The 26,744-nt window shown below is 34.4% G+C and overlaps 1 protein-coding gene across 1 annotated transcript in view; it reads left to right on the top strand.

The window, feature by feature from the left end:
- GTF2I (general transcription factor IIi) overlaps positions 1 to 26,744 on the top strand; it is an 88,359-nt gene that overhangs the window by 40,435 nt on the left and 21,180 nt on the right. The window contains exons 10-19 of the mRNA XM_084249734.1: positions 3,552 to 3,611; positions 5,608 to 5,664; positions 7,453 to 7,515; positions 13,963 to 14,073; positions 15,463 to 15,528; positions 17,970 to 18,153; positions 18,401 to 18,459; positions 19,485 to 19,556; positions 23,431 to 23,614; positions 24,425 to 24,483. Of these exons, the coding sequence (XP_084105860.1) occupies positions 3,552 to 3,611; positions 5,608 to 5,664; positions 7,453 to 7,515; positions 13,963 to 14,073; positions 15,463 to 15,528; positions 17,970 to 18,153; positions 18,401 to 18,459; positions 19,485 to 19,556; positions 23,431 to 23,614; positions 24,425 to 24,483 (915 nt within the window). The remainder of the gene's footprint in view (positions 1 to 3,551; positions 3,612 to 5,607; positions 5,665 to 7,452; positions 7,516 to 13,962; positions 14,074 to 15,462; positions 15,529 to 17,969; positions 18,154 to 18,400; positions 18,460 to 19,484; positions 19,557 to 23,430; positions 23,615 to 24,424; positions 24,484 to 26,744) is intronic.

Below are 26,744 nucleotides of genomic sequence, written 5' to 3'. Positions count from 1 at the left end.
TCCTCTCAGTTAAAAATGCTTGCATCTCTTAGTAGCCAGCATGCTCTTAGATCTGCAGTTGCCCTCAGCACATTCAAGCCATGTCACAATTTTCTTTGTAGTTTTAACCTTTTTCCCAGAAAATTGACTTTGCACATCTTAATCTCCTTGTTGCCTGTCATAACACCACTTTGCTTGGGCATAAACAGAATCCTTGTCCTTTGTACTACTTCACTTTGTGGGGTTATAACTTGCCACACTTCTTTCAAGAATTCTGCAGATTTTAGGTACATTCTCCTGGCATAATTGCAGTTGAAGAACATATTTTATATAATTTCACTTACTTTATTAAGGTTTTCTGGTAGAGGGCTTCAGATCTGCTAACCTTTGCTGGTACTTGTGTCTACTTCAATGCCAGAGTATTGACATCTCCAATGCCTTGGAGGATTTATCCTTTTCTCCTTTCAATGCTATACCTTGTGATTCATGTCTTCTGAAGGTTTGTTGTAGCTATCAATATCCTAGAAACTTTTCCTCAGGCTCCTTCTTAATCATCTGGTTTCCAAATGGTAACTTTCGTCCTGACTATAACAAACTAGTTGAGTTTTATTCATTGTGTTTCATATAAATGGAATCCTAATACATGTAATCTTTTGTTTCAGGTATGTTTTATAAAACATAGTTTGTTAGACATATTTGGAGGGTACTTAGATCATGTATTTGCATTGCTGTGTTTTTAAAACGCTTTTTAAAAATTGAAACACTTAAAACCTACAAGCACAATGTACATCTGCCCAAATTGACTGAACGTTAATGTTCTGTTGCTCCCTCCCCCGTGTGACATAATATTGAATGTGTAATTGATAACTTCTTTAAAGTGCTCCTGAATTTTCCTTTTATCTTTGTATCTCCTGAGTTAACCATTTTCCTGAAATTGAGGGTTGTTCTTGCTAATACAATGATGATTTTATACTTTTATTGCATATATATTCCCATAGGAGTATCTACGGTTGCACATCCAGTTCATTCTATGCGTAGTCTTTGCTCAGTTTTTAAGTTTGACATGAATAGTGACTTTGTATATGCTGTTTGTGTATATGTTCTTGTGTGACAATCTTTCAATATAAGTTTTCAAAGATTAACCTACTTTGACACATGTGGATTTAATAGTATTGTAGTAGGTACATTGTGTGGTTATACTATAGTTCATTCTTCTACAGAAGAAAAAAATACTTGTTTTCTTCCAAAGCTTTTGGTATTGCAAAATAAATTTGAGTATCTCTGTGCATGTGTCAATTCCTCTATGATAGTGATACTCATATATAAGTTGAGAATCTTTGATTTTTACAATGACTGCTAGATATTTACTAGTAACTTGAGAGTGAGGGTAAAGTATTCTGTCTATCTTATGGTGAATAAAATCCAAATATATGTTGTTAAAAAACATGTAGCTAGAATTAAATAGTATAATTTTTGAAAGTAGTGATCCTTAAAGTTATGCAGAGGAGATATTAACCAAAACAAATTTGAATCCCAAAAAGAAAAAGGTAACAGGGATAAAGAGTAAGACTACATATGTAATGGTCTCACTCATAGCAGGAATCTAGAAAACTTAAATAAGGGACCAGGAAAATGAATAACTATAAGAAAGTGAAAATCAAAATCAACAAAAAACTATGAACCAGAGACACTTTTAGGGGGGCGGGGGCGGGGGCGGGAGGGGAGGGATTGGGGTCAGAATGGGGGGGCTGCAATTGTATGGGGAATATAACAATAAAATTTATATATATAAAAAAAGACTACATATGTACGTATATGTAGATGTAAATATATGCAAATAAGCTACTACTTGATACACCTGTTAATTAGTTAGTATATACTAACAATATAACCTTAAAGTAGAAATAAAGAGTTGACACAAGCAGGGGGCCTCCCTCGTGGCGCAAGGGGTTAAGCACCGCACTCTGAAGCAATCCTCAGCCTCTGCAGCCTGAGTTCAACCCCCGGCCGGCCAGGGAGCAACCCACATGGTGAGGCAGACCTCTCCTGTCTCGCCCACTGCTCTCCTCAGCCTTGTATTTCAGTCAGTCTGCCTGTTCTGTTTCCTACTCTGTCTCTGGTGAAACCCCCCGCATCTCTGGCCTGTACCCCAGCTTTTGTATGCATAAATAAATAAATCTTTAAAAAAAAAAGAGTTGACACAAGTATGGTAAATTTATAGATCTACATTCTTATAGGAGATTTAATAAATTTTCTAAACACAATATAATTAAATTTTACGTCAGTAATTTAAAATTGAAATCCTGGGCCTCCCCTGGTGGTGCAGCAGTTGAGTGCCTGGCTGCAAGGCTGTCCGCAGCCTCTGCAGTGCTGGTTCATTCCCCGGCCATCGGTGAGGGTCCCACAAAAAAAAAAAAAAAAATTGAAATCCTAAGAAACACACTGTAATTGACTTAAAGAGGACCTCATTTTTAAATATTTAGAACAATACAGTATTGAGAGTGCCACATAACTAGACTTATAAAAAAGAAAGCAGCTGAAGTGGTACTTATTTAATACCCTTAATATAATTTAATTTTGGTATATTTTTACTCAGGATCACACGATTAGGGAGCAGTGAATCTGACATTTGCATTCAAGTCTCTCATTTAGCATCTTTCTAAAGAGATTCTAAATACCAACAATTTTTGTATTTTCTTTGAAATTGTTATATCTGTTTTTTGTTTATAATGTACAGTTTGGTGCCTGTGTGTAAAATTTCTCATGCATTAACAAGGCCTTCCAAAAATCTTAGGATATTATCCAGATAATATTAAGAGACAAAGGAACGGTTTGTATTCATGTTAATATAAGAACATGGTTTTATGTTAGTAGTCATTAAAAACACTGTTTCCTATTTTAAATCTGTTACTTTCATCACTAAAAACTTGATAATTCATGTAAATGTGTCACCAAAATCTCGATAGCATTGTGGAGTTGATTTACCCAGAATAGTTTACATGTTAATAATTGGAAAGACCATGTTGTTATTAAAGTGTGCTGCTTTTATGGATTAGCAGGAAAGGCAGAATCTAAATAACTGTTAGTTTGTCATGTTTCTATTTCAGTGGAGATTCAGAATTACTGATAATTACATGATTAGAGAGTTTAATGAAGGTGAGGTGAAGCAATATGATTCTGCATTTTTCCTTAGTATGATAAAATACTAAGCAAATATTTAAGGAAGGAACAAATAAATATGCACTTATAATCTATATGAAGTAGCAGTTTGCTATGATGATATTCTTTTACTATCCACCATTTGTAGAAACATCATTCCCATTCAATTCATGTCTAGTCATTTTCAAAATTTCTTTTGACTCTATATATGAATTTTTTCTGAGTACACCTTTTCCATTCACTAAGACCATAAATTGGCACCACTCATTTTGTCATTTTTTTTTTTAATTTTGCCCTTTTTGTTCATGAAAAGGCTGTCTTAATTCCATTTCTCTCACCCAAATTTGTTTGCTAAAGTGACCCAAAATACATTTTTGGGATTACTTTTGAAGTACTATCTTTGTATTCCAAAGCAGGCCCTTCTGAAACTGATGATGTTGATGACAAACTCCCCCTTTCGAAGTCTTTGCAAGGTATACCTTTTTCACTTCCATTTTCCCACATGCTGTTCTTATTTAATGTTTCTTTATATTGGACAGACTGTGTTTTAGTATTTGTATCTGTATTATTTTCTAAATGGAAAAGGAAAAAGAAATGTATTGGCCTTTTTTTTTAAACATATAAATGAACTTCACAAACAACAATTTTCAAAACCAATTTTCCCTTTTGTGAATCTAGTAATGAATCTCGAAATGGGTACATGACACACTTTCATATTTAAGGTAAAGTACACATTTATACCTTATATGAGAATAGTCAGAAGTAAGGTTTTTATTGTATAGTTTATAATGTAAATATCAGTAAGGTCATGTTGATAACTTAGTTGTTAGTAAGATTGTAAAATATCACTTGTAAATCCCTAAGTTTATCAATTGAATATCTTTTGGGGAATTTTTGTGTAGTGTTCCCTAACTTGATGATCATAGACTGTTTGTATGGCTTTTGCTTCTATCTGTCTGGCTTGGAGTGCATAAAATTTAATTTCCTTGCTTTTAATATAAATGTAATTGCTTATTTCATGGTTAAAAAAAACAAAAAACATAAAATCATTGTTTACATGTACTCTTGTCATTTCATGAAGGATAGAACAACCACCTTATCTGTTCTTATTCTTTACTCAGTCTATCCTTTTGAGTATTGGCCTCTTCTCCCTTGTCTCTCATTCCTTTGACCTTGCATGTTTTGTTGTTGACTGTTATGTCAGAGAACCTTAAGTTCAAAAGTCAAAACCTTAAGCTCCTTAAGTTCAAAAGTCAAAGAGGAAGACAGGGGAAAGGAACTGTGTGTTGAGAAAGCATATTAAGAAGTTAATTGAAGAATTCATGGCTGTAGATCTATAGATTTACATAGAGTTTTGAATTCAGGTGAGTTTTTATAATATGAAGTAAGTAGAAAAGAATCCCAAGACAGTTAAGGTATTACACAGCTTATCATTGAAAACCAAAAATATTTCACCATAGTATGTACTTTAAATTCAGAATACTAGATACTGAGTATCAGTTTTTGAAACTGTAATAAATGCTTTTTAAAATTGAGGTAGAATATATTTAAAACCTGTGCCTGGGGAGTTGTAGCTCTAGTATAATTTTTGAATTTAATTATCAATAAATGGCAAAATAGCTTTGATTTTGCTTCTGTTCCCCTTATATAATTCTTATTCTTATGTATTTTTATTTATACACCAAGGCAGTAATTTTTATCCTCTGTATTAAGTAACTTAGACATTTATGGATAGATTATGAGTCTTCTGGGGCAGTTTGGGTACTTAATCCTAAGTGGCTCGCTAATGTTTTAGCTTCTTTCCTGTTAGTAAAACTTCTGCTCTGGTAGGATGAGCCTGTTTAACTCGTGACTGCCTAACCTGATACATTGCTTTATGTTCCAGTTTTTAGAAGCAGGCAGATTATATTACCTGAGTTAAAATGCTTTTGAGACTAAAGGTAGTATCTTAAATTTTAACTTACGAGTTTCCTTTAAGCACAACTTTGATTAAATAATGGGGATTGAGTTTCCATAAGCTTCTACCATAGTAAAAATGGAATGCAGGAAACATTTCACAACAAAACTTGAACTTGTTTATCTACTCTTTAAAGGAAAGAATTGTTTTTTTTTTCCTGTGTTTCCATCAACAAAATAGCTTGGTACTTAGAAAACAGTCATTCTGTTACTCAAATTCCAATATCTAACAGTAATTACCTTGTGAAGTTACAGCAACTAATATTAAATCCCCAAATCTAGGTTTATTCTATATGTTCATGTTTTCAAGTAATTTTTTTAGCTTTTAAATAAAAATGCTGTGTGTTTTTCTGAATTAGATCATATTGTTTGAATTAACTACTAAAGAGTAAAAGAATCAATTTGTATATGGTATATTTGTAAGTCTTAAGTTGTTTCAGTTGTTACCTAGTTTCTTTTCTTTTCAGTACACGTTTTTATTGGTTTATTTTATATAGTTTATTTTCTTTTTAGGAAGCCATCAGTCTTCAGAGGGCAACGAAGGAACAGAAATGGAAGTACCAGCAGAAGGTTAGAAATAAAGGGATTTTTATTGTTTCGTTCTATATTATATAGAATATTACCCTTAATATAAAGATGATGGTTTTTGGTATACCTACTTAGCCAGTAGTTACTTGTAAATCCTAAAATCTACCTGTTTTTACCATACTGAATAATAAAGTATATGGGGATGAAACTTAAATGGTAAGTAACTCTTCATGATCCAAAATGCTGCCATATTAAAAAATTTTTAAGAACTATTTTATAATTAAAGTATTATTGGTTCTGTTCGTATTTCATTTTTACACATACTGTTTAATGATGCCATTTTTAAAAGTAGGGTACAGTGTACATAATATTAATAAAATAGATATTTCCTTTCTTTATAATTTTATTCCTACAGCTATAACACGATATACTTTACCAGCCATTCTCTTTTGATTTTTTAGGATTGAATGCATATTTAATTGTGGTACAGCTTCTTTAGATTTTGATATTGCAGTTTTTTAGATATTGCAACTGTATGTTAAACTGTTACCTTGCAGTGTGGCTTCCTATTTCTAAGTGGTTTATATGGTTCCAAAAGAATATTTCTAGATTTTTCCCTAGAAAAAAAGAACTGGTAAAGTAACTGATTCTTGTTTTAAAATTATTACTTCTCTCATCAGTGGTCTGTGAGTTTTTATTCCTGATGTCTACTTTTTTAATTTTATTAAAAAAATTATTAATTTCATCTTTTACCCTCTTTGAATGGAGGGAGATCTTAAGGTCCTTAAATGTTGACTAATATTTCCAAATTTGCTTTTAGAATTGTGGTTTCTAACTGGAATGCATTTCTTATAGAATACTGAGATCTTACTTTAAACAATATTTTACATTTCTTTTTGAGACCTTTTTATAGAAAATTGGGTGGATGACCTTTTTTATGAGTAATGTATAGAGGTAATGTTTTCTATAAAGGAAAGCCTGTTTTGGGTAGGCAGTAAACAAAGTGAAACTCCTTTATACAAGATACACACAGTACAACAGTAAATCAGGCAATATAAATCGCTCCACAGTTTCCAATTCTATCAGTAAATATTAGGCTTTGAAATACTTTAATTTTGTGTAAATGTTTATTGTCACATTACAGTGTTAACAGAGTTGAATTGAACTTTGATTCTGGTCTTTATTTCTTTACTAACAAGTAAACACAGTCTTTGACCAATCAATTAATCCCTCAACCTTTGCAAAATGAAAAGAGAGTTGATGAGCATACTCTCTAGCTTCTAACACTAACATTCTGATGTACATTTGTTTTGTGTAGTAACACAAATATTAATAAGATACTACATTTTTCAAGTTTGTTGCATGTAAAGGTAGGTCATAGCCCTCTGTACATTGTTATAGTCATTATCTTGCTATGAAGATTCCCCAATGGAACAAAATTGATTGTGGTTGTATTTACCAGTGTAAACCACTGCTAGAATTCTTGGAGAAATTGCAAATAAAATAGAAATCTTTGTTTTTATCCTATCACTTTCTAATTACAGCAGGAAAATGTGACTTCATTACTTATTCCTCTAAAAATATGAGTTTTTTGAGTCCATTAATGCAGGTAACTTGTTTTTTCCTAATAGTTTTCCAGTTTTAAATTTTGTTTTCTTTTATCCCTATTTACAATGAAAAGGATCAGATAATTTAATAAATATGAGATGATTTAAAATGACAGTAAAATTTTATAGTAGGCTGCTTTTGGAGTATGAAATCAGTAAAATGTTGGAACATACAGAAAGTGCTTTATAATGAATGTCATTTTAGAATTTTATTTTTTTCAAGATTCTACTCAACATGTCCCTTCAGAAACAAGTGAGGACCCTGAAGTTGAGGTGACTATTGAAGGTTAGTCATCTAAAAGCCTTGATTCCAAAAGTTTACTTCTGGTCATAAAAATATGTCACATTCACATCTCTAAGTATGCATTTCATTCATTCTTAAAGGAAACTTGTGAAAAAATGGAGGCATTTATGTGTATGTGTGACCAAAGAGGCCCTCTTCCCAGCAGCGCGCCCAGTGCTATGGGAGTTTTACACCAAAAGCTAGCTGTGAAGTGAGCAGTGCCCCACAGGTGGACTAAGCTATACTTTGTATCATTGGGAATCAAAAATTAAAAACTGAAATCTATGACCAGACTCAGTGCACCTCCCCCCCCCAAAAAAAAGCCACATTTTATAACCTGTTAATAGGTTGTGAGAGAAAGATAGCTAATTAGTACTGAAATCCCTGCTGTACATCTTAGTAAAGTGCAGGAGAAAGGCTTGATAGTTCAGTCAGTTCTTAGAGTGTTTCCCCTTTGCTGTACTATTTGAGGCAACATATAATCTCTCCATAAAAATTGTTTCGAAGCAGAAGCTACAAGTTTATTCTAATCTCTGAGGCTAAAGTTCAATACTTGTTTTTCTTCAAATTATGTATGAATGCAGATGAGCCAATATATCCAGTGTTCTTCAATTATTATAAGGTTCAGCTAATATGATTATAAGTAGCTTCACTTTTCATTTTTAATGATGATTAAATATGTATTAATTTTTCTTTTAATGTGTCACAATATCCTTACCTGCCCCCCCCAAAAGTAATTTTCTCCATGGGTAAAATAGTGAAACTACAATAAATTGCACTGTGCAAAGTTTTGTTTATATACCTACTGTGCTCTAAAGTCCCTAGCAGTTTATTTTGTATACAGTTAAAAATAATCTATACATACACATGTTTAGTTTTGTAAAAATACTTCTTTTCCGCATTCAACATTATGAACACTTAAAATACCACATTTCTGATTGCATTTTTCCATTACCTCACATCTTTGGTGATTTCCTGTATTAAGTGCTGCATAACCTTTCTTGGTTGGATCGCTCTTTCTTCTCCCTCATTATTTCTCTTCATCTTTCTTAATAACCTGTCTCCTACTGGTGTTACTTGGTTTATAGTGTTTTTGGCTACATGAGACTACTCTATGTTTGTTTTCATTGCTTCTAAAATGTAAATTGATTGGCAGCTTCCACTTAATATGGGAATCTTTGTGGTACTTTGTTTTTATTTATCACTAATAGGATTTTACTAACCTAATAGCAATTTTGAATTGTTTGTAGTCTAGCATTAAATAATTGAATTTTATTGCTTTCTAGTTAGAAGCTTCAATAACTACCAGAGAAGAAAATCTTGAGTGTTTAATAAATACTGTAAACATTCAGAAACTTTGTCCTCTCTGTAAAGATAAGAAGAATAAACAGTCATTAAAATTCTCAGGATAATTCTTAAATAGGGCTGATTAGCCCAAGTTGATTGATCAATTCTTAAAGTTGATAAAAGCTATATTAAAATTTGGAGAGTAAATGCTTGTTTTTAAAGCATAAGACCATTAAAGCAAAATAAAGCATTCATGAACGTGAAATGGTGTGGACCTTTCCAGTTTTATTCTTAATATAAGTCATGGTGCCAGAAGCTTGATATTTTTTTTTCATCCAGATTTATCAAGAGCAGTAGAAATTTGCTGCTTGTTTATGTTCAGAAGACAAATAAAATGACAGTTTTATACGGTAATTACAGACTAACATTTTCTATGGCATGTATGTTCATGAACAATCTATATATCAACCTTCATTAAATTGCTTATTATTTTTTATCCATATATTAAGGAAGGTAAACTTTAAGTCTGTGATATTAACAAGGATGATTAAATGAGAACTTTCACATCTATTTGATGAAATGTGTTGTATTTTTTTTCTGGAAAGATAATTGCAAAATGGCAGAAATAAGTTAAATATATATGTTAGCAGATTTTGGTATGTCCTCCTAATAGAAAATAAAAAACACACAAGCCTTGAAATAGGATTTTTGTTTGGCTTTTATTTAAATGAATTGAAAAGAGACCTTGTATGTTTAGTGAGTAAGGTAGCTTATCTGGAGTACCAGTTAGTTTTGCTTAGGAAAATGCTTTGTGCTTGGAAGAAAATAAAATGTTCCTGCTTGCCTCGGAATGATTAGTATGATTATTTTCAGTTGTTGCATATTTCTGCATTTTCCAAATAGTTTATATGGGAGGGGAGGAGAACTTTGTCATCAAGTAAGTTTGTCAGATTTTTCACATTAACCATGATTTATTCATGTGAAGATATTGAGGAGCTTATCTGTCATAGATGCAGAGATGTTAGCCCTGCAGGGTATGTTTCTTTCCTACTATAGTTTTTTGTGGGCTTCTTGGTACTTGAAATCAATGGTACACATGCAAAACTTAGGCGAGTCAGGTTGGAATAATACGACTGTGTATGCCTTAATTTCATAAACATCCATGACTACATTTTGGGTAAAATCAGACTTATCAGATCTTTTATATGTGCTTATCTTTGATAAGTGCAGAGAAAAATCTTACCTCTGAATTGTTAGAGGCCTTATATGAGTATGTTAATATCAGGAGGTTTTTTTTACTTTGAAGAAGGTTTCTTTATCATGCAGTTCTCTCTAGAGTCTTGTTTCCTAAATCTGAGCCATACCATGTTGCTCATTCTGCTATCGCTCTTCCTTGTTCATTACTTAGCTTTTTCCTTTAAATGGATTATTTAAAAATTAATTTTGTGTCTCCCTAAGTAAATCTTTGAAATTAAAAATTTTTTTCCTCATAAACATTGAAAAATTATATACATAAATATTTCAACACAGGAATGCAGTTCCACATATAGTTGGTTCATATTACCACACACGGCACATGGACTACAGTTTGGATAACACTGATTTAGAGCTTCAGTAGTTGGATTACCTGTCATCCTCTGGTGGTATCCTTTTTTGTGAAGTTCATGCATCGGACTTTGGTAAATATTTGGCTGCTGCATATAATTAAGGACTACAGTTCTGATATGTTCGCTTAATCATTCTACAGATAACAGGTAACTTGTGTGTGCTGGTGGTACTAAGAATTCAGGAGTGACAAGATGGGCAAGTTCAGTGGAGGGTTTTGAACAGAGGAGCAGCTGGTCTGTCCTTCACTTTGAAGAAATAAGGCTGCTGTGTTGAGAAAGACTGAACAGACCACAATGGAAGCAAGGAAACCAGTTTAGAAGGCCTTTGTGATTATCCAGGGCAGGGAAGAAGGTGCTTTAAAGCAGGGTGTTAGCAATATTGATTAAGAAGTAATTGAATTCTGGGCATATTCTGAAGATAGAGCTTCATAGGTTCTATGGGCATGTTCTGGGCATGTTGTGAAGGTAGAGCCTCTTTGTAATTGCTTAATTATTCTGTTCAACTTAATTACTGTGCTTATATTATTGGGGAGTTCATAGAATCTATATAACAGATAGGCTGGTACTGAAAAATTCCATTTTTAATTTTATAGCTGCTAAAGAGTCGTTTAATGAACATCCAGTTGGTCATGTAAAAATTATAGCTTTGGATCAAATGAGTGAAAGATGCCATTTATGAATTTGAGATGATTAGGGTAATTAATGGCTCTAACTCAATGTAATTTCCAAAGGATATAGTGAATAGGTGTCAGGTTGTACAACAAAACATACCAATTTGATTATGTTTAAAATAAGAAAATCAGAGAAGTTGGTTCATAGTCTATCAGTTCATTCCCCAATGAGAAAGCAGTAATACATTTTAGTTCTGAAGTCTATATAATCTGTATAAGTATTTGTAAATGTGTTGCAAAAAGGAAAATGGAATTTCTAAATACAAATTTTGAATTAGGGATTATTGGCTGCCCTTTTTCAAGGTGTGGTCGGTGTTTGACTTAGTGGTAGTATAACTATTAGGTATTCCTGAATAGCAGCTTTGGCACGGTAATGATGTGTTTTGAAATTTGTTTTTTAAGCTTTCAGTTTTGATGATGTAGACTTTTTAGTTTGGGCTAGAGGTATTCTGAAATAATGTCGTCTTACACTAAAGTAGTTTACGTTGAACCACCATGACAGAATAACAGTGTCATCTGTCTGGGCCTAATTGTTAAACTCTTGGAGTTTTATTTGATATTTTCTGCTGCAGAGAAATGAATAATTTTGACTGTGGAAAGAGTTTTGAGGCCAAGAGTAACATTATCTCGTACTTTCTCAAAACCAATTGCAGTTTTTTGTAGCAAACAGGAAAAAATTGAAGGTGTGCTTAAGTTTATATTTATTGTTAAGATTTACTCCATATTTCAGGGAACTAGTCATGGTCAGTTAATAGATATGAAATGAAATAATCTTGACAATGGGTGGTATCATTTTATTTATCTTAAAATATAATTATTTATCCTAAATATTGATATAGTCATTTATTTGTTCACATTTGGATTGAACTTCATTATTTTTCACAGGGAGATACTGCTTTTCAATATATTTTTGTCTTTTTTCAATGGCTTGTCTTGTTAAGTACTTTCCTACATTATTTTTTTCTGCTTATGGTCAAGAGTTAATTTTATGAAATAAATGATATTCTTTGTTCTAAAAAAAATTTTTTTTTTAATATTTTTGACTGCATGGAGATATCCTAACATTAAAGGAAAGCTAACATGCCCTTTGGCCTTGGCTTCACTTTCAAACATTTTACATTATAAGTGAGATTTATATAATAGGTTATTGCTATTCTTCATTACTGTTACATAACTATACCTTTTTATTTTATACTGATACTCAATTTTTATTTTATATAGAGTTCAATTACAGTTTAAATGATCTATAGACTGCATTAACCTATAGGGAAGATATTTTTGCTTTAACTGTCATTATTTCTGAAGAAATGCTAATATTAATGTTTTGACACTATTCATAGGTAAAATGAGTCTATTCTGTTTCACCTTTTGGAAACTAGTACAAAATACACGAGGCTTCTAACAATGTGTTTTGGAGTTTGTGGTCTTTATTTTATATCATATACTGGGAGGGAGAGGTCAAACATGGGTTTTCAATTCATCAGCATTTTTATAGTGTAAATTGTTTATATGATAATATTTTCATGAAATAGTATTCCCTAAAAGAGCAGTCTTGTCTTTCCCAGCACATAAATGGATCCTAATGTGAATTTATCTGGTATTGATGACTTGGTATCTTTTTCTTCTTTTGGCTAGTAGTGAGTAATTTCAGGTTCCCAGGTATCAACTGGCATTGTATAAAGAACTCACAGTCGGTGAACCAGGGCAATAATATCCGATTATGTTCTCTGATGACATGGTAGAATGAAATTTAAGTATTTTAGACTTCATTCACATTCTTCTTTGATTAGCATACAAAGTGCTGTCCAAGGTAACACTGTATACTAGGCTGAAGTTTGAATTCTTAACTGTTTGATAGACAACCTATTAGTTTAGTAAAATCCCAAATCTAACATCAGTTGCGCTATCTAGTGATATGACATGATTAAGTTACATACTATTCTCTGAACCTGTAGAGCTGTAAAATGAGAATGAGAAGTGTACAAGTGTGAAAGGATACTTTTATTTGAATGGCATCTTTTGTTACTGTAGTTACTTTTCCCTATACCATTTATATATATATATATATGTTTTAAAACTATAATTTCAACAATTTACAGTTGGTGTTTGGGCATCTTAGTAGCATGCCTCCTGACATTTTCCAAAGATTTTAAGACATTTCAGATGACAGTGATAGCTTTTTTTAATTTGATCAAAATTCTGAATCTGGCATTAGACATACATATGTTGAAATGGAACAGTAGAGTCGAGTCCAAAGACATACCCACTAAGAAATTAGCATTCAACTCTTACTATAAACATCAAATAGTCTGTATTCTGTACTTAAATTTCTGATAGCTCATTTTTACATAGCTTTTATTTTGACTGAAGCAGCAACAGTTTCACAAAGAATGTAGCCCTTTGTCTTTGAATTCACAAGTTCTACGTTTGTTGATGATATTTTGACATAGTTTTCCAGCCTTCCTTGTTGTGTATGTTTGAATTTTGCATAAGTTAAATCTTTTTTATTCAAACTTTATTTTCTCCCCCTATGTGTTTGTCTAATTTTAGGCAGCTCTCCATTTTAACCTTTTTCTTGAGAGACCTAGAATATAATTCTAGGGAGCTATATAGGAGAAGGAAAAATTTGTAAGATTTGTTCAGATTAAGCAAAATAAAACAAATGAGGAAAATGAGGAATATTTACTTGAGCACTTCCCCAAAGAAGCAAAGATAAAAATGTAATTGGGGAGAAAAAAATGCTGAAAATGACAATTCAGAAATTATTATCCACATTCCAAATAGCTTTAAGGCTTCACACAGCTTTTGAATGCTGAGAATTTAACAGGCGGTGACTGTAACTCATTTAGGCTGTTCCTCAAGTGATGACAATTTTCTTTTTCAAGATGATGATTATTCTCCACCCACCAAGAGACCAAAGAGCAATGAACCACCCCAGCCACCAGTCACGGAACCTCCCAATGCTGGGAAACGGAAAGTGAGGGAGTTTAACTTTGGTAAGTTTTCATTTAAGTGTAGTCCTGTTTTCTTTGTTTTCCTGAACTCTTTCTGTTACTGATAAAAATTACTGAGAAAATATGTTGCTGCATTAAAATCTAATCTTTCAAAACCCAAGAACAGTTTGAAGTAACCTTACACATATTGCTTAAATGTTGTTGGTTTACCAAAACCATTGTACCTTCTGTCATTTTGCGTGGGACTTTAAATCAATCAGTGTTACATTTTTTAATTGATAATTTAATATTTTAACTTAGATATGTTTTTAATCTTTTTTTTTTAATTTTTTTTAAGATTTATTTTTGCATACAACTGGGGTACAGGCCAGAGGTGTGGGGTGTGAAAGGATTCACTAGAGACAGAATGGGGAACAGAACCGGCAGATTGACTGAAGTACACTGCTGAGGGGAGCAGTGGGCAAGTAAGGAGAGGTCTGCTGTGCCATGTGGGTCACCCCCCTGGCCGGAGATGGAACTCGTGCTGCAGTGGCTGTGTATAGCTTCACAAGTTGTGTCTTAACCCCTTGCGCCACCAGGGAGGCCCCTATTTTTAATCTTTCTTAATTAACTTCGCAGACCTCAGTGTGAAGTGTTTCAAAAATAAACTTTAAATACCTTTAAACTTTAAATACCTTCTAGAATTTATAAAAAAGGGGAAATTTTCCCTTATGAAAGCAGAAAATTGTATAGACTAAGATGGACTATAAAATTTAGCCTCTATACCTGTTAAAGATTGAACTTCCGTATGATCCAGCAATACCACTCCTAGGTATTTACCCAAAGGAAACAGAAACATTAATTCAAAAGGGCACCTGCACCCCTATGTTTATAGCAGCACTATTTATAATAGCTAAGCTATGGAAACAACCCAAATGCCCAAAAATAGATGACTGGATCAAGAAGATGTGGTACATATACACCATGGAATATTACTCAGCAATCAAAAAAATAAACTCATGCAGTTTGCAGCAACATGGATCGAGCTGGAAGGGATCATGCTCAGGGAAATAAGCCAGAAAGAAAAAGAAAAATACCCGATGTCTCACTCATAGCAAGAATTTAGAAAACCTAAAGAAGGGACCAGGAAAAAGACTAATTATAATAAAGTAAAAATCAAAATCAACAAGCAGGTATAAACCGGAGACACACTATGCGGGGGGGATTAAGGTCAAAATAAAGGGGGGTAGGAATTGTAGGGGGACTATGACCAAGATGAAAATGCATACATTGTGCAAAAATGAAAAACGTAAAAAATATATAAAATAAAATTTTTTAAAAAATTAAAAATATTTTCCCCTGGGTGGGGGGAGGATTAGCCTATATAAATTAAAAACATATTAGTACCTTCAAACAAGGATTTATTACTGAGATTTGACTTCCACTTTTCAGAGAAATGGAATGCTCGAATTACTGATCTACGTAAACAAGTTGAAGAATTGTTTGAAAGAAAATATGGTATGTCTATTTTGTTAATAATCTTTTTAAATCATTGAGTTACTGTACATCTAATGTTAGGAACTCTTGTTCTAACCCTAAATTTCACCTTATTTGTACCTGTCTTTCTAAAACTGAACAAAATCTGTCCATATATTAGAAACTTTGTTTTTAGATTACTGCAAACCTTAGAAAGAGTATTCTTCAATTATGAATTATGATTTCATTTTAAACTTACAGCATGCATCTTTGGCACGTTCATTATAAATGAAGTCTGGGTTCTTGGATCTTTAATTCAAGATTCTATTCTTAAATATAGTGTTCTTAAATATAGTCTTCTTAATCTTCTGGGTTATATCTAGTGCAATATTCATCTAGATACCCTTATTTTCTCCATTGACAGATTTTAAAATTAGGTCTCTTACTTTAATCTTCTCTCCCTCGCTACCACTATATAGTGATCAAAGAAATAACCAATTTCTTATCACCCCCCACACTTTTGGCCTATACCCAGTTCTTCTATGCATAAATAAATAAAAAATGAATTTTTTTTAAAGCTTTGTTTTATTTATGCATACAAGAGCTAGGGTGTAGGCCAGAGGGGCAGGGGGTAGGGTGGGTTGAGAGACTTCACCAGAGACAGAGTGGGGAGCAAAACAGGCAGATTGACTGAAATACACTGCTGAGGGGAGCAGCAGGCGAGACAGGAGAGTTCTGCTGCCCCATATGTGGGTCAGCTCCCTGACTGGAGATCGAACTCATGCTGCTGTGGCTGCTGATACCTTTGCAGTGCTGAGACTTAACCTCTTGTGTCACTAGGGAGGCCCAATAAAAAATAAATCTTTAAAAAAAAAACCCAACAAATTTTCTAGACATTATGTCCTTTTATGCCAAAAGAGTGCATTTCAATTGGAGATTTGGATTAGAAGGCATTGTCTTAATTTCATTTCTATCATTCCACCAGTGATATTTACTGTCCCATATTATTTAGAAAAGCTAATTCTTTGTAATTTAATAAAATCATTGAAGTACACTCATAATTGACTTTTCAGACTCCCAATGCTTTTGACTTTTTGCTACTATTGCATTATTTTATTCTTGGATAAATAAATCTTAGCAGAATTTTGACAGTTCAGAAAAACTTTTTTTAAAAAACCTTAAGATATTAACATTTGTTTTTAGAATAGTTCTTTTCCATTATATACTGTATGTATTGTTATAAACCTATGTGTCTTTCCAATTCATATATGGCTCACATTTCAATAAAAGTTTGGCCATGTTACTCAAAAAAAAAAAAAATACATAAGTTCATTGCAGATTTGGTTAAGTAGAGTGCTGTACTTTTTTTTGCTGTGGTTTCTCCTATTCAATTGTAATAAACAAAAGTGAATACCATTAACCCTTTGCACTTCGAACCATTCTGGACATTGGCTACCAGGTACTCAATGCTACTTTGCGGCGGAAACGTGCATTTACAGACCCTCGTATTATTTAGTATAATTTTGGAACCAAGTAACGTATTATAATGATATTGGACTTATATGAATTGGGTGACATCGAGGAATGTATATTTGCAAAAAAAAAAATATTTTATTGTTTATAATTTTGTACAGTATGATAAGTTTTGTAACACACCCCAATATGCATTGCAGGCTGATTAGTGCATGTTTGACATGTCTGTATAGAGGTCTATCTGGAGCTCATCTTCACTACTACTTGTGTCATGAGACTCATTCGTGGTTGGACACTTTGCCATTGTTCTAATAAAAAATATGAATAAATGCATGTGTTGAAAATTTCTAATTGTTATTACTAACTGACAAGATGATATTTACCAAAATACCTTTCACCAATTTATTCACTAAGAAAAGAATCACTTTTCAGATTTTCTCCTCGTTAGATCTATGTGCACTGCTCAAAGCTTCAAACCAAAATGAGCTCAGCTTTGAAAATCTTTTCCTCCAGATGTAGACTTGTTTATTTGTAATTATATATCTCACTATACAGTGCGCGCTATGTTCGAAAACCGACCTTTCTTCTACAAACTCCCCTTATCGCTCTTTTCAAGTGGCGTCGCGAAGTGCTCGGACCGTCGTGAGCACGCATCTCACGTTCTCGTCCGACACAAAACCCGCTGACATTTCTTGTATATATCTTAGTAATTTTACGATATTTTGATTTGATTTCTTGTGCCATTTCAAGATAAAACTTCAGGGAAACATGCATGTCTCAAAAAGTTGGTTGAAATAACTCAATTCCCCGTAATCACTAATAAATTGCAATGTCCCCTGAGAGGGGACATCCGAGTGATATGCTAGAATTCCGATGTTCCCTGAGAAGGGACAGCGGGGTGCAAAGGGTTAAGTTACAAAAGTTTCAGAGCAATGCATCTTCTGTTACCGTTTTCTGCAAACAATAACATTTATGTTAATGATTGTTCCCTTCTCTTTTTATCCATAAAGCTCAAGCTATAAAAGCCAAAGGTCCTGTGACGATCCCATACCCTCTTTTCCAGTCACATGTGGAAGATCTTTATGTTGAAGGACTTCCTGAAGGAATTCCTTTTAGAAGACCATCTACTTATGGGATTCCTCGCCTTGAGAGGATACTGCTTGCAAAGGAAAGGATTCGTTTTGTGATTAAGAAGTAAGACTCTTGAACTTTTTTCTTCTTCTTTTTTTGCCTAGCACATCTTTTTATATTGGTCATCAATATTCATTCACTACTAGGGCTATATTTAACTTTGAGATGTTGTGTATTTTACTTTTTGAATGTGCTTGATAGTCCAGATTGTCTTTTTAAAACTATTTTTGATGGCTGAATAGTAAAGAAGTACTAGTAGTTGTAACTTTTTTTCCCAAGTAAATATTTAGTACTTTTCCTCATTTTTCAGACATGAGCTTCTGAATTCAACACGTGAAGACTTACAGCTTGATAAACCAGCTTCAGGAGGTAGGTTTAATCAGAACTTTATGTACAAGCAACGCATGATACCAGAATATAGTCCAGCACTCTGTAGAAGAATTAATTTACTTTTTCTTAGCAACCCATTATAAATAAGTATAAACATCACTTCTAGGTAAACTAAAAGAACTCTTTTCTATTTTTGAGATGTAAAATTTATTATCTGTCGTGATGTGTTCAACTTTATTATCTAAAGTCTACCTTAGTCACTTGAATAATCACTGATCATTATACCCAGGCCATTTAAAGATTGCTATCTTTGAGTATTCAGCCATTGGTGTCATCACTTTGTTAGATATGTTTTGGAGGAAATACCATTTTGATTTGTTTTTCTTGTTTGTTTTTACTCTGGAGTATGAACTATGGTCAGGATATAAAATAGGGCATCAACCATTAAGTGTTGGTATACTGGAAGGATTGCCAACATTATTCTATCCCTGTATTTATTTATTTATGCATACAAGAACTGGGGTACAGGCCAGAGGTGCAGGAGGTGTGAGAGGATTTACCAGAGACAGAGTGGGGAATAGAACAGGCAGACTGACTGAAATACACTGCTGAGGGGAGCAGCAGGCGAGACAGGAGAGAGAGGTCAGCTGTGCTATGTAGGTAGCTCCCTAGCCAGTGGGGGGCAAACTCATGCTGCAGAGGCTGCAAATACCTTCACAGTGCTGTGCTCAATGCCTTAGGCCAACTGGGAGACCTTATCCCTGTATTTATCATTGCAAAAATTGCATGCTAGTTGTTCTTGAGTGAGCTGGGTTATACTATTCCCAGCTTTAATTATGAGTCTTTGGTGTGTCCCTGTGAGTGACTGAAATTAACAAATTTTCATTTTGTCATTGCTTTCTTAACCATTTTATTGGATTTCAGTACTGTTTTAATAATCTGAAATATTAGAAATAATTTTCATCAGAACAAAAAATAATTCTGCCTTTTTAATAATCATAATATATAATAAACTAATTTACTAATGTTACCAGGTTAAGAAATTTGTGTTTGTTTTTCTACAGTAAAGGAAGAGTGGTATGCCCGAATCACTAAATTACGAAAGATGGTAGATCAGCTTTTTTGCAAAAAATTTGGTAAGTTCAGTTCCTTCCCAGTTAAAGTATATCATGGCATAATTTTTCCTAATTTTGCTTTAAGAAAGTAAATATAGTGACTATAACTCATCTTCAGTTTTAGTTTTTACTATGTATTTTTGTTTGTTTAATTATTTATATATATTTTATGTCATTGTTCTTTTTTTTTTTAAACGATGTTTGCTTTCTTTTCTCAGGTCTAGTCCCCATAGAGTTTCTATTATTTCCCCTTCTGTAGGGTTTAAAACTTCCATAAAAAATACATACCACGGGTGAATACTATGTTTTTATGAAAGTTTTAAACCCTATAAAAGGGGAAAGAGTAGTGTGTTAAATCTCCATGTACTCTTTACTGAGTAATTGTTTTATATAGTGCAGGTTATATGGCATAGGGCACTTCATGATTTCTGAGTGCTTGCTGTTCTGGATTCCTCAGTGCTACCAGGAAGGTTATCAGAAAATGCAACAAGATCCATGTTTTTTCATCTTGTTTGTACTTGCTGTGCATATATCTCTAAACAACTAAAATACATAAGTTTGGTTTATGATGACATCTTTTGTTATAAAAGGTCACTTTGCATTGCTTTATCCTACTTCTCAGCAACATTCAGCATATTTGTTTTCATTTTTTTTTGCATAATAGTTTTACTATTTCAAACTTTCAATGGGAAATTTCAAAACATTTATGCTTGACTGCTTCCTGGGTTTTCTTCCTAGCTCTTTGGCTATTTTCATTCTTTTGATGGGCACCTCCTTTTAGTTCAATTTTACGCTGTGGAATGCTGGTTTGCAGCTCTGCCTTCTTTTTCTTTTCTTACTATGCTTTCTCCACACATAGTACTACTCCAGCTTAAAGCGTAAAAATTAATATATATATTCTGGTGACTTTCAAGTTTACATTTCCAGCCCTGAAAACTTCCCTGACCACCAGACCTTTCTTTTCACTCACCTATTTGATACCTCTTCATACTTCACATGACCAAAATGAGTCCTTTATTTTCCCCTTTCCAAATTGTTAATTCCTGATCTACCTATTTGTCTAAACCAAGGTCCTGGGAGTTAACCTTGTTTTATTTTGCATAGTTGCATGCTGATTCTACATTTAAAACGTACTCCAATTTAGACACTTTTCTTCTTTTCCTCCACACTCCCTCCACTTTCCACCTCACCTTCTAAGGTCAAAGCTGCCTCGGTCAAAGTACTATTGTACTTGAGAACTTAACAGTCATAAAAAAAAGGTCAGGCTTTTAAAGCTTTTCTTCATCAGTATCCTTGACTGCACAAAATGAATGCTGGACCTTAGTGATGATTTATTTATTTATTTTTAAGATTTATTTATGCATATAAGAACTGGGGTATAGGCTAGAGGTGTGGAGGGGGGGTGAGAGGATTCACCAGAGACAGAGCGGGGAACAGAACAGGCAGACTGACTGAAATACACTGCTGAGGGGAGCAGCAAGCGAGGCAGGAGAGGTCTGCTGTGCCATGTGGGTTGCTCCCTGGCCAGCCGGGGATAGAACTTGTGCGGCAGAGGCTGCAGTAACTTCATAGGTTGCATCTTAACCCCTTACACCACCAGGGAAGCCCCTTAGTGATAATTTATCTCCTCTTAACATCTGGTGAACTGATTATCTAATGAGCAGTGAATGGACTCATCATCACCATTTCAAAAACTTTTTTTCCCCTTCTATCGAAGAGATCCTATACTAGAGCCCTTCAGAATTGGTGTTAATGAGGAAGAAATTAAGTTTGAGAGGGACGTCAATGTCAGAATCAAAAAATTAAAGTTTGAGAGGAAAGTCAGTATCAGAATCAATAAAATTAATTCTTCAAGGACCTACTCTTTATTTATTTATTTTTAAAGATTTATTTATTTATTTATACGAGCATTGGGTACAGTTAGAAGCGTGGGAGGGTGAGCACCAGAGTCAGTGGAGAGCAGAGCAGGCAGACTGATGAAGCACACTGCTGAGGGGAGCAACGGGCAGCAGGAGAGGTCTGCGCGCCATGTGGGACCTTCCTCTGGTGGCCAGGGAGCAGCTGGGGAGTGAACCGGCGCTGCAGAGGCTGCGGGCAGCTTCACAGTCCAGCGCTCAACCGCTGCACCACTGGGGAGGCCCTCCTACTCTTTATTTAAACTATCAAATTGTAATTTTTAAATGTAGCCTACAGAACATAAGAGGAAACATGTTGGTATAGTGTAAAATGTCTCAATCTCAGATAGAACTCTGTTTGGATGTGGTGACAACAGGAATTGGTAATTTCATCTTTAAGTTTAGGGTTTTTGGTTTTTTTTTTTTTTTTTTGAAGATTTTATTTTATTTATTTATGCATACAAGAACTGGGGTTATACGCCAGAGGTGTAGGAAGTGAAAGAATTCACCAGAGACAGAGTGGGAAGCAGAACAGGAGGATCTACTGAGGGGAGCAGTAGGCGAGAAAGGAGAGGTCTGCTGTACCCTGTGGGTTAGCTCCCTGGCTGGGGATCAAACTCATGCCACAATGGCTGGAGATAGCTTGATAGCTCTGAGACTTTAACCCCTGCACCACCAGGGAGGCCCTTCATCTATAAGTTTTCTAATTTCAGTTCTATAACTGTTGAAAAGTAGAAAAGTAGTATAATGTAGTGATCGTAAAGATTTTATCCTGAGGAAAAAAAAAGATTCTACCATCAGGTTGTCCCCAGCTGCCTAGAGGTTAGGTCAAGCTCTATCACTGCTACAGCCTGATTTCGATGCCCAGCCAGGGAGCTAGCTTACATAATGGTGCAGCAGGCCTCCCCTGTCTTACCACTGCTTACCTCAGCAGTGTATTTCAGTGTGCTGCTTCTGCACCTCCTCTGTGCCTCTGGTGAATCCTCCCATCCCCTGCACCTGTGGTCTACACCCCAGTTCCTTTACACACACACACACACACACTCACTCTACTATTAAATTTATGGTAAAAGTATAGATTTAGACTTCCGGTGATAAATATATGATTTTTAGTGAACAGTCCTGAAATTTTGCATGTTAAAAACAGTGTTACTTCAGTAAATTTAAAAAAAAAAAAAATCCTTCACATTTTGTTTTTTCCTTCCCTTTTAGAGAATCTTTGTAGTAATATTACAAGGCAGATCATAGGCATCCTGTCATTTTATTCATTCAGTGTGCATCCACAAATAGTGTTGCATTTTCTTTCTTATACAGTCACAGAACTATCTTACACTTGACAAACAAGTTTCTTCATACCATTTTTTGAATGTGTTTCATCATTCATCTCAAAAGTACCTTTAAAGCTTTTTTTCTTGGATCTAGACAGGGTTCTTGTGTCAACTTTGGTTGATGTGAATAAAGGTAAATCAATTTACCTTTATTGTAAACCATTTTGTGCAGTTATTTCCTATATCATAAATTCTTTGTAGAAAGTAATTTCCATTTAAAATGGAGCACTTGTGGTTAAAGGGGTAAAAACATTATTTTAATTGTAATATAGGTGACATTACAGCTTTTGAAATAAGTGGGTGGGAACCAGTTATACATTGGTAAACTCATAACTTATTTGTAGAAAGCTGCCTCCAAATATTTGGAAAAGTACTCAGATGTACTCTGCAGTGTCTGTTATTCTTACCTCATTTCTTTGTGAAGATACTGAAAAAAAACTTTATAAACTTTTAGATCCATAAAAATAGTCTTAGACTCTGGAAACTTAAATCCATGAAAAGTTACCTCTCAGTTATGGGTCATTTATACTTGCATTTGGTCTTACTTTAATAGTATTTATGTTTCCAGAATATTGCTTATTAAAAAAATTCACATGTACTTTTCTTTGGATTGTACTCAAAGTGTGATTTGAACAGAAATTTAGTCTCCTGAATTGCTTTTGTTTTGTAAAGCTGAAGCCTTGGGGAGCACCGAAGCCAAGGCTGTACCTTATCAGAAATTTGAAGCACATCCTAATGATCTCTACGTGGAGGGATTACCAGAAAACATTCCTTTTAGAAGTCCCTCGTGGTATGGAATCCCAAGGCTGGAAAAAATCATTCAAGTGGGCAATCGAATTAAGTTTGTTATTAAAAGGTAGGATTATCATCTGCAAAAACAAATTCATTGTGGTCCTTAAGAAATTATTAATTTCATAATTTTTTCTTCCCCTCAGTTGGACTAAAGTTGGGTGCACTTTAGTAAAGGGATACTCTCCTTACTTAAAATTAAAATGTTATATTTAAATTCATTTATAATTTAGTACCAGACATCTACAAAATTGGGTCCCTGTCCTTGAGAGACTTACATCAGAGATAAGTGTAAGTAATCTTAAATTGAGTGCCTTGGGGGAGAAAGGAAGAAAAAGGAGAGATACAACCTTAAATAAAGGAAATAATGTAACTAATCTACCTGGGTATTTCCATAGCCACACCATTCTGTGTGGAATGAATTATGCCTGCATAATCAGTGGAGTAGTTTGAAGATTTTAAAGATTTATTTATTTATTTTATGTATACAAGAGCCAGGGCACATGCCAGATGCGCGGGAGAGTGAGAGGATTCACCAGAGACAGAGGGGGGAACAGAACAGGCAGACTGATGAAACACACTGCTGAGGGGAGCAGTGGGCGAGACAGGAGAGGTCTGCTCACCATGTGGGTTGCTCCAAGGCCGGTGGGAATCAAACCGCCACTGTGGAGGCTGCGGATAGCCTCACAGCGCTGCACTCAACTGCCTGCACCACCAGGGAGGCCCAGTTTGAAGATTTTACAGCTGATTCCTCCTAAAATCATTTGGACTTGTGTTCTAGAAAGTTGTTTACTGCAAATGAAAATCATTTGTAATGAGTGGAGGGCTGTTAGAGTATTCATAAATGCTGTTATTAATATCAGCCATATTTTTACAGACCAGAACTTCTGACTCACAGTACTACTGAGGTTACTCAGCCAAGAACGAACACGCCTGGTAAGATAGTTGTAAATTCCTTTAAAGAAGCGTAGATTGGTGTTTTTTAAACTTCTAAAAAATGTTTTATAGTGATGAAACTTGTCTTTCTTTCCTTCCTCCCCCCCAAAAAAAAATCTGTGGAAGCAGCTCACTCAGTACAGGCAGTCCTTGATTTATCAATGTCATTGCAAGCAGTTTTGGGAGAACTGAAGTTCTTTGCATTTAGACTAGTGTTGTCCAATAGAAATATAAAGTGCATTACAAATGTAAGCCATATGTCATTTAAATTTTCCAGTAGCAAAATCTGTATTTTAATAGATACATTTTTATTTCACATTTTATTTACATTTCTTTTTATTTGACAATCTGGTTTGTGTTTTACAGTGCATTTCAGTTCAACTAGCCCCATTTCAAGTGTGTAGTTACCAAATGTGGCTAAGTGGACCATGCAGATTTAGGTCTTTTATTAGCACACATCTTGTTTTTAAGTTGTCAGTTTTTTTTTTTATATTTATTTATGCATACAAGAACCTGGGTACAGGCCAGAGTGCGAGGGTGGTGGTGGTATTGAGAGGATTCACCAGAGAGAAAGGAGAGCAGAACAGGCAGATCTACTGAAATACACTGCTAAGGGGAGCAGCGGGTGAGACGGGAGAGGTCTGCAGCGCCATGTGGGTAGCTCCCTGGCTGGCTGGGGATCAAACTCGTGTTGCAGAGACTGCAGATAGCTTCACAGTGCTGTGCTTAACCCCTTGCGCCACCAGGGAGGCCCTGAGTTGTCGGTTTAATTCCTGAAATACATTGCCATGACAGACTGATAGAAAATAGCTAAGAAGTCTCAGTCTTAGTTGTGTGGTTTTATTTTCTTCATTTAAGCTAGAAGTCTGCCTTTATTTTTCCCCATCTTTTTGTTTGCCATTATATAATGTAAGAAAAAGTATCCACAACTTATTTATAACTTTTCTATAACCTTAGGAACTTGGGTTGTAGCAGGAGCCAGTGGGTGTTCATGAATTATGTAGTTAATGCCATATGATTCTTGTGAATACTAGGGTGAACTGGTGAAAAAGATGGGACCATTGTCCTAACATACTTACCCTTCAGCTCTTAAACATACTAGGGACAACTGGTAAAGGTCTTGCCGAATAGATTTTAGAATTTTTTGGTGTGTGTTATGGCATGAAAATTGACTGAGAAATACTGTATTAATGAATGATCCTCTGCAGAAGTCCTACAGGGGATAAGATATGTTCAATGTTTAGCTCTTAGGTTGATCAGCAAAATCAATACAGCAACCTCCTCAGCATGCTTTTGATTGAGGCAAATAAAATAATGATTTGGAGATTGGAGATGACACTGACTTTGCTAAGGAAAGGAATGAAAGAAAAATAATTCCACAGATAGAGCTTTAATATGTTTTAGTGTGGACATGATGAATGATTATATATGAGTCTTCATTTCACAAAATGACCTCAGTTTCAAGGCTGTGAGAATTCTAATAGTGACTGCAAACTGAGAATGCTAAATATTATCATTGAGAGAATATACAGACACAATAGAAGTTACTCTAACAATTGACTGCTAACATTTTCTGCAGTATTTGATCTGTCTTCAAACATAATTAAAAAGCCTGCTACCAAAAAAAGAATCCTGATTCTCCTAATCATTATCAGTACTTCCATCTATCATTCGTGGAAGACTTGGAGGAAAATTAAAGGTTGTCATTCGTAATTCCAACTAAATGTTAATTGTTCTGCCAATGAAACAGGTATTTGTCTTTTGCTGGACTAACTCCAATCATAACACTGCATGGAAAAAGAATTCTGTTAGTTATTGCCCTCAGAGATATTTCTTTAATTCTTGGCATGCCATGGTTTAGGAAACAGATTTAAACACACTATGGGTGCACTTTAGTAAAGGGATACTTATCACATTGGTCAAGGGATATTTGTCATATATGAGAAAACTGTGAAGCTAACCAGGTTATTGGGCATTGAAGTTCAAGAAGTATAAACATTGATTTTGTTATGGAGTTGAGTTGCTTAGAGTTACTACTGTGTGGGAATAGCATATGCCAAAGAAGGAATTATAGGGTCAGGCAGAAGGGGAGATTGAGGTCCAGGTTAGCAGAAGTGCTTTACCTTCTGGTAAGGAGAAAGGAGAGTCTGTCTACCTTCTTAGTGATAATTCACCTTTGGTTTATTAGCAGAGTTCTTCTGGCTGAATAGTAGCAGTATGGTATTAAATATTTGATATGCTTGGTTTTCTTTAAAAGTCAA

The sequence above is a fragment of the Talpa europaea genome, assembly GCF_964194135.1.
Source record: "Talpa europaea genome assembly, chromosome: 12".
In the NCBI taxonomy this organism is placed as follows: Eukaryota; Metazoa; Chordata; class Mammalia; order Eulipotyphla; family Talpidae; genus Talpa; species Talpa europaea.
This window is presented reverse-complemented; position numbering and strand designations above follow the sequence as displayed.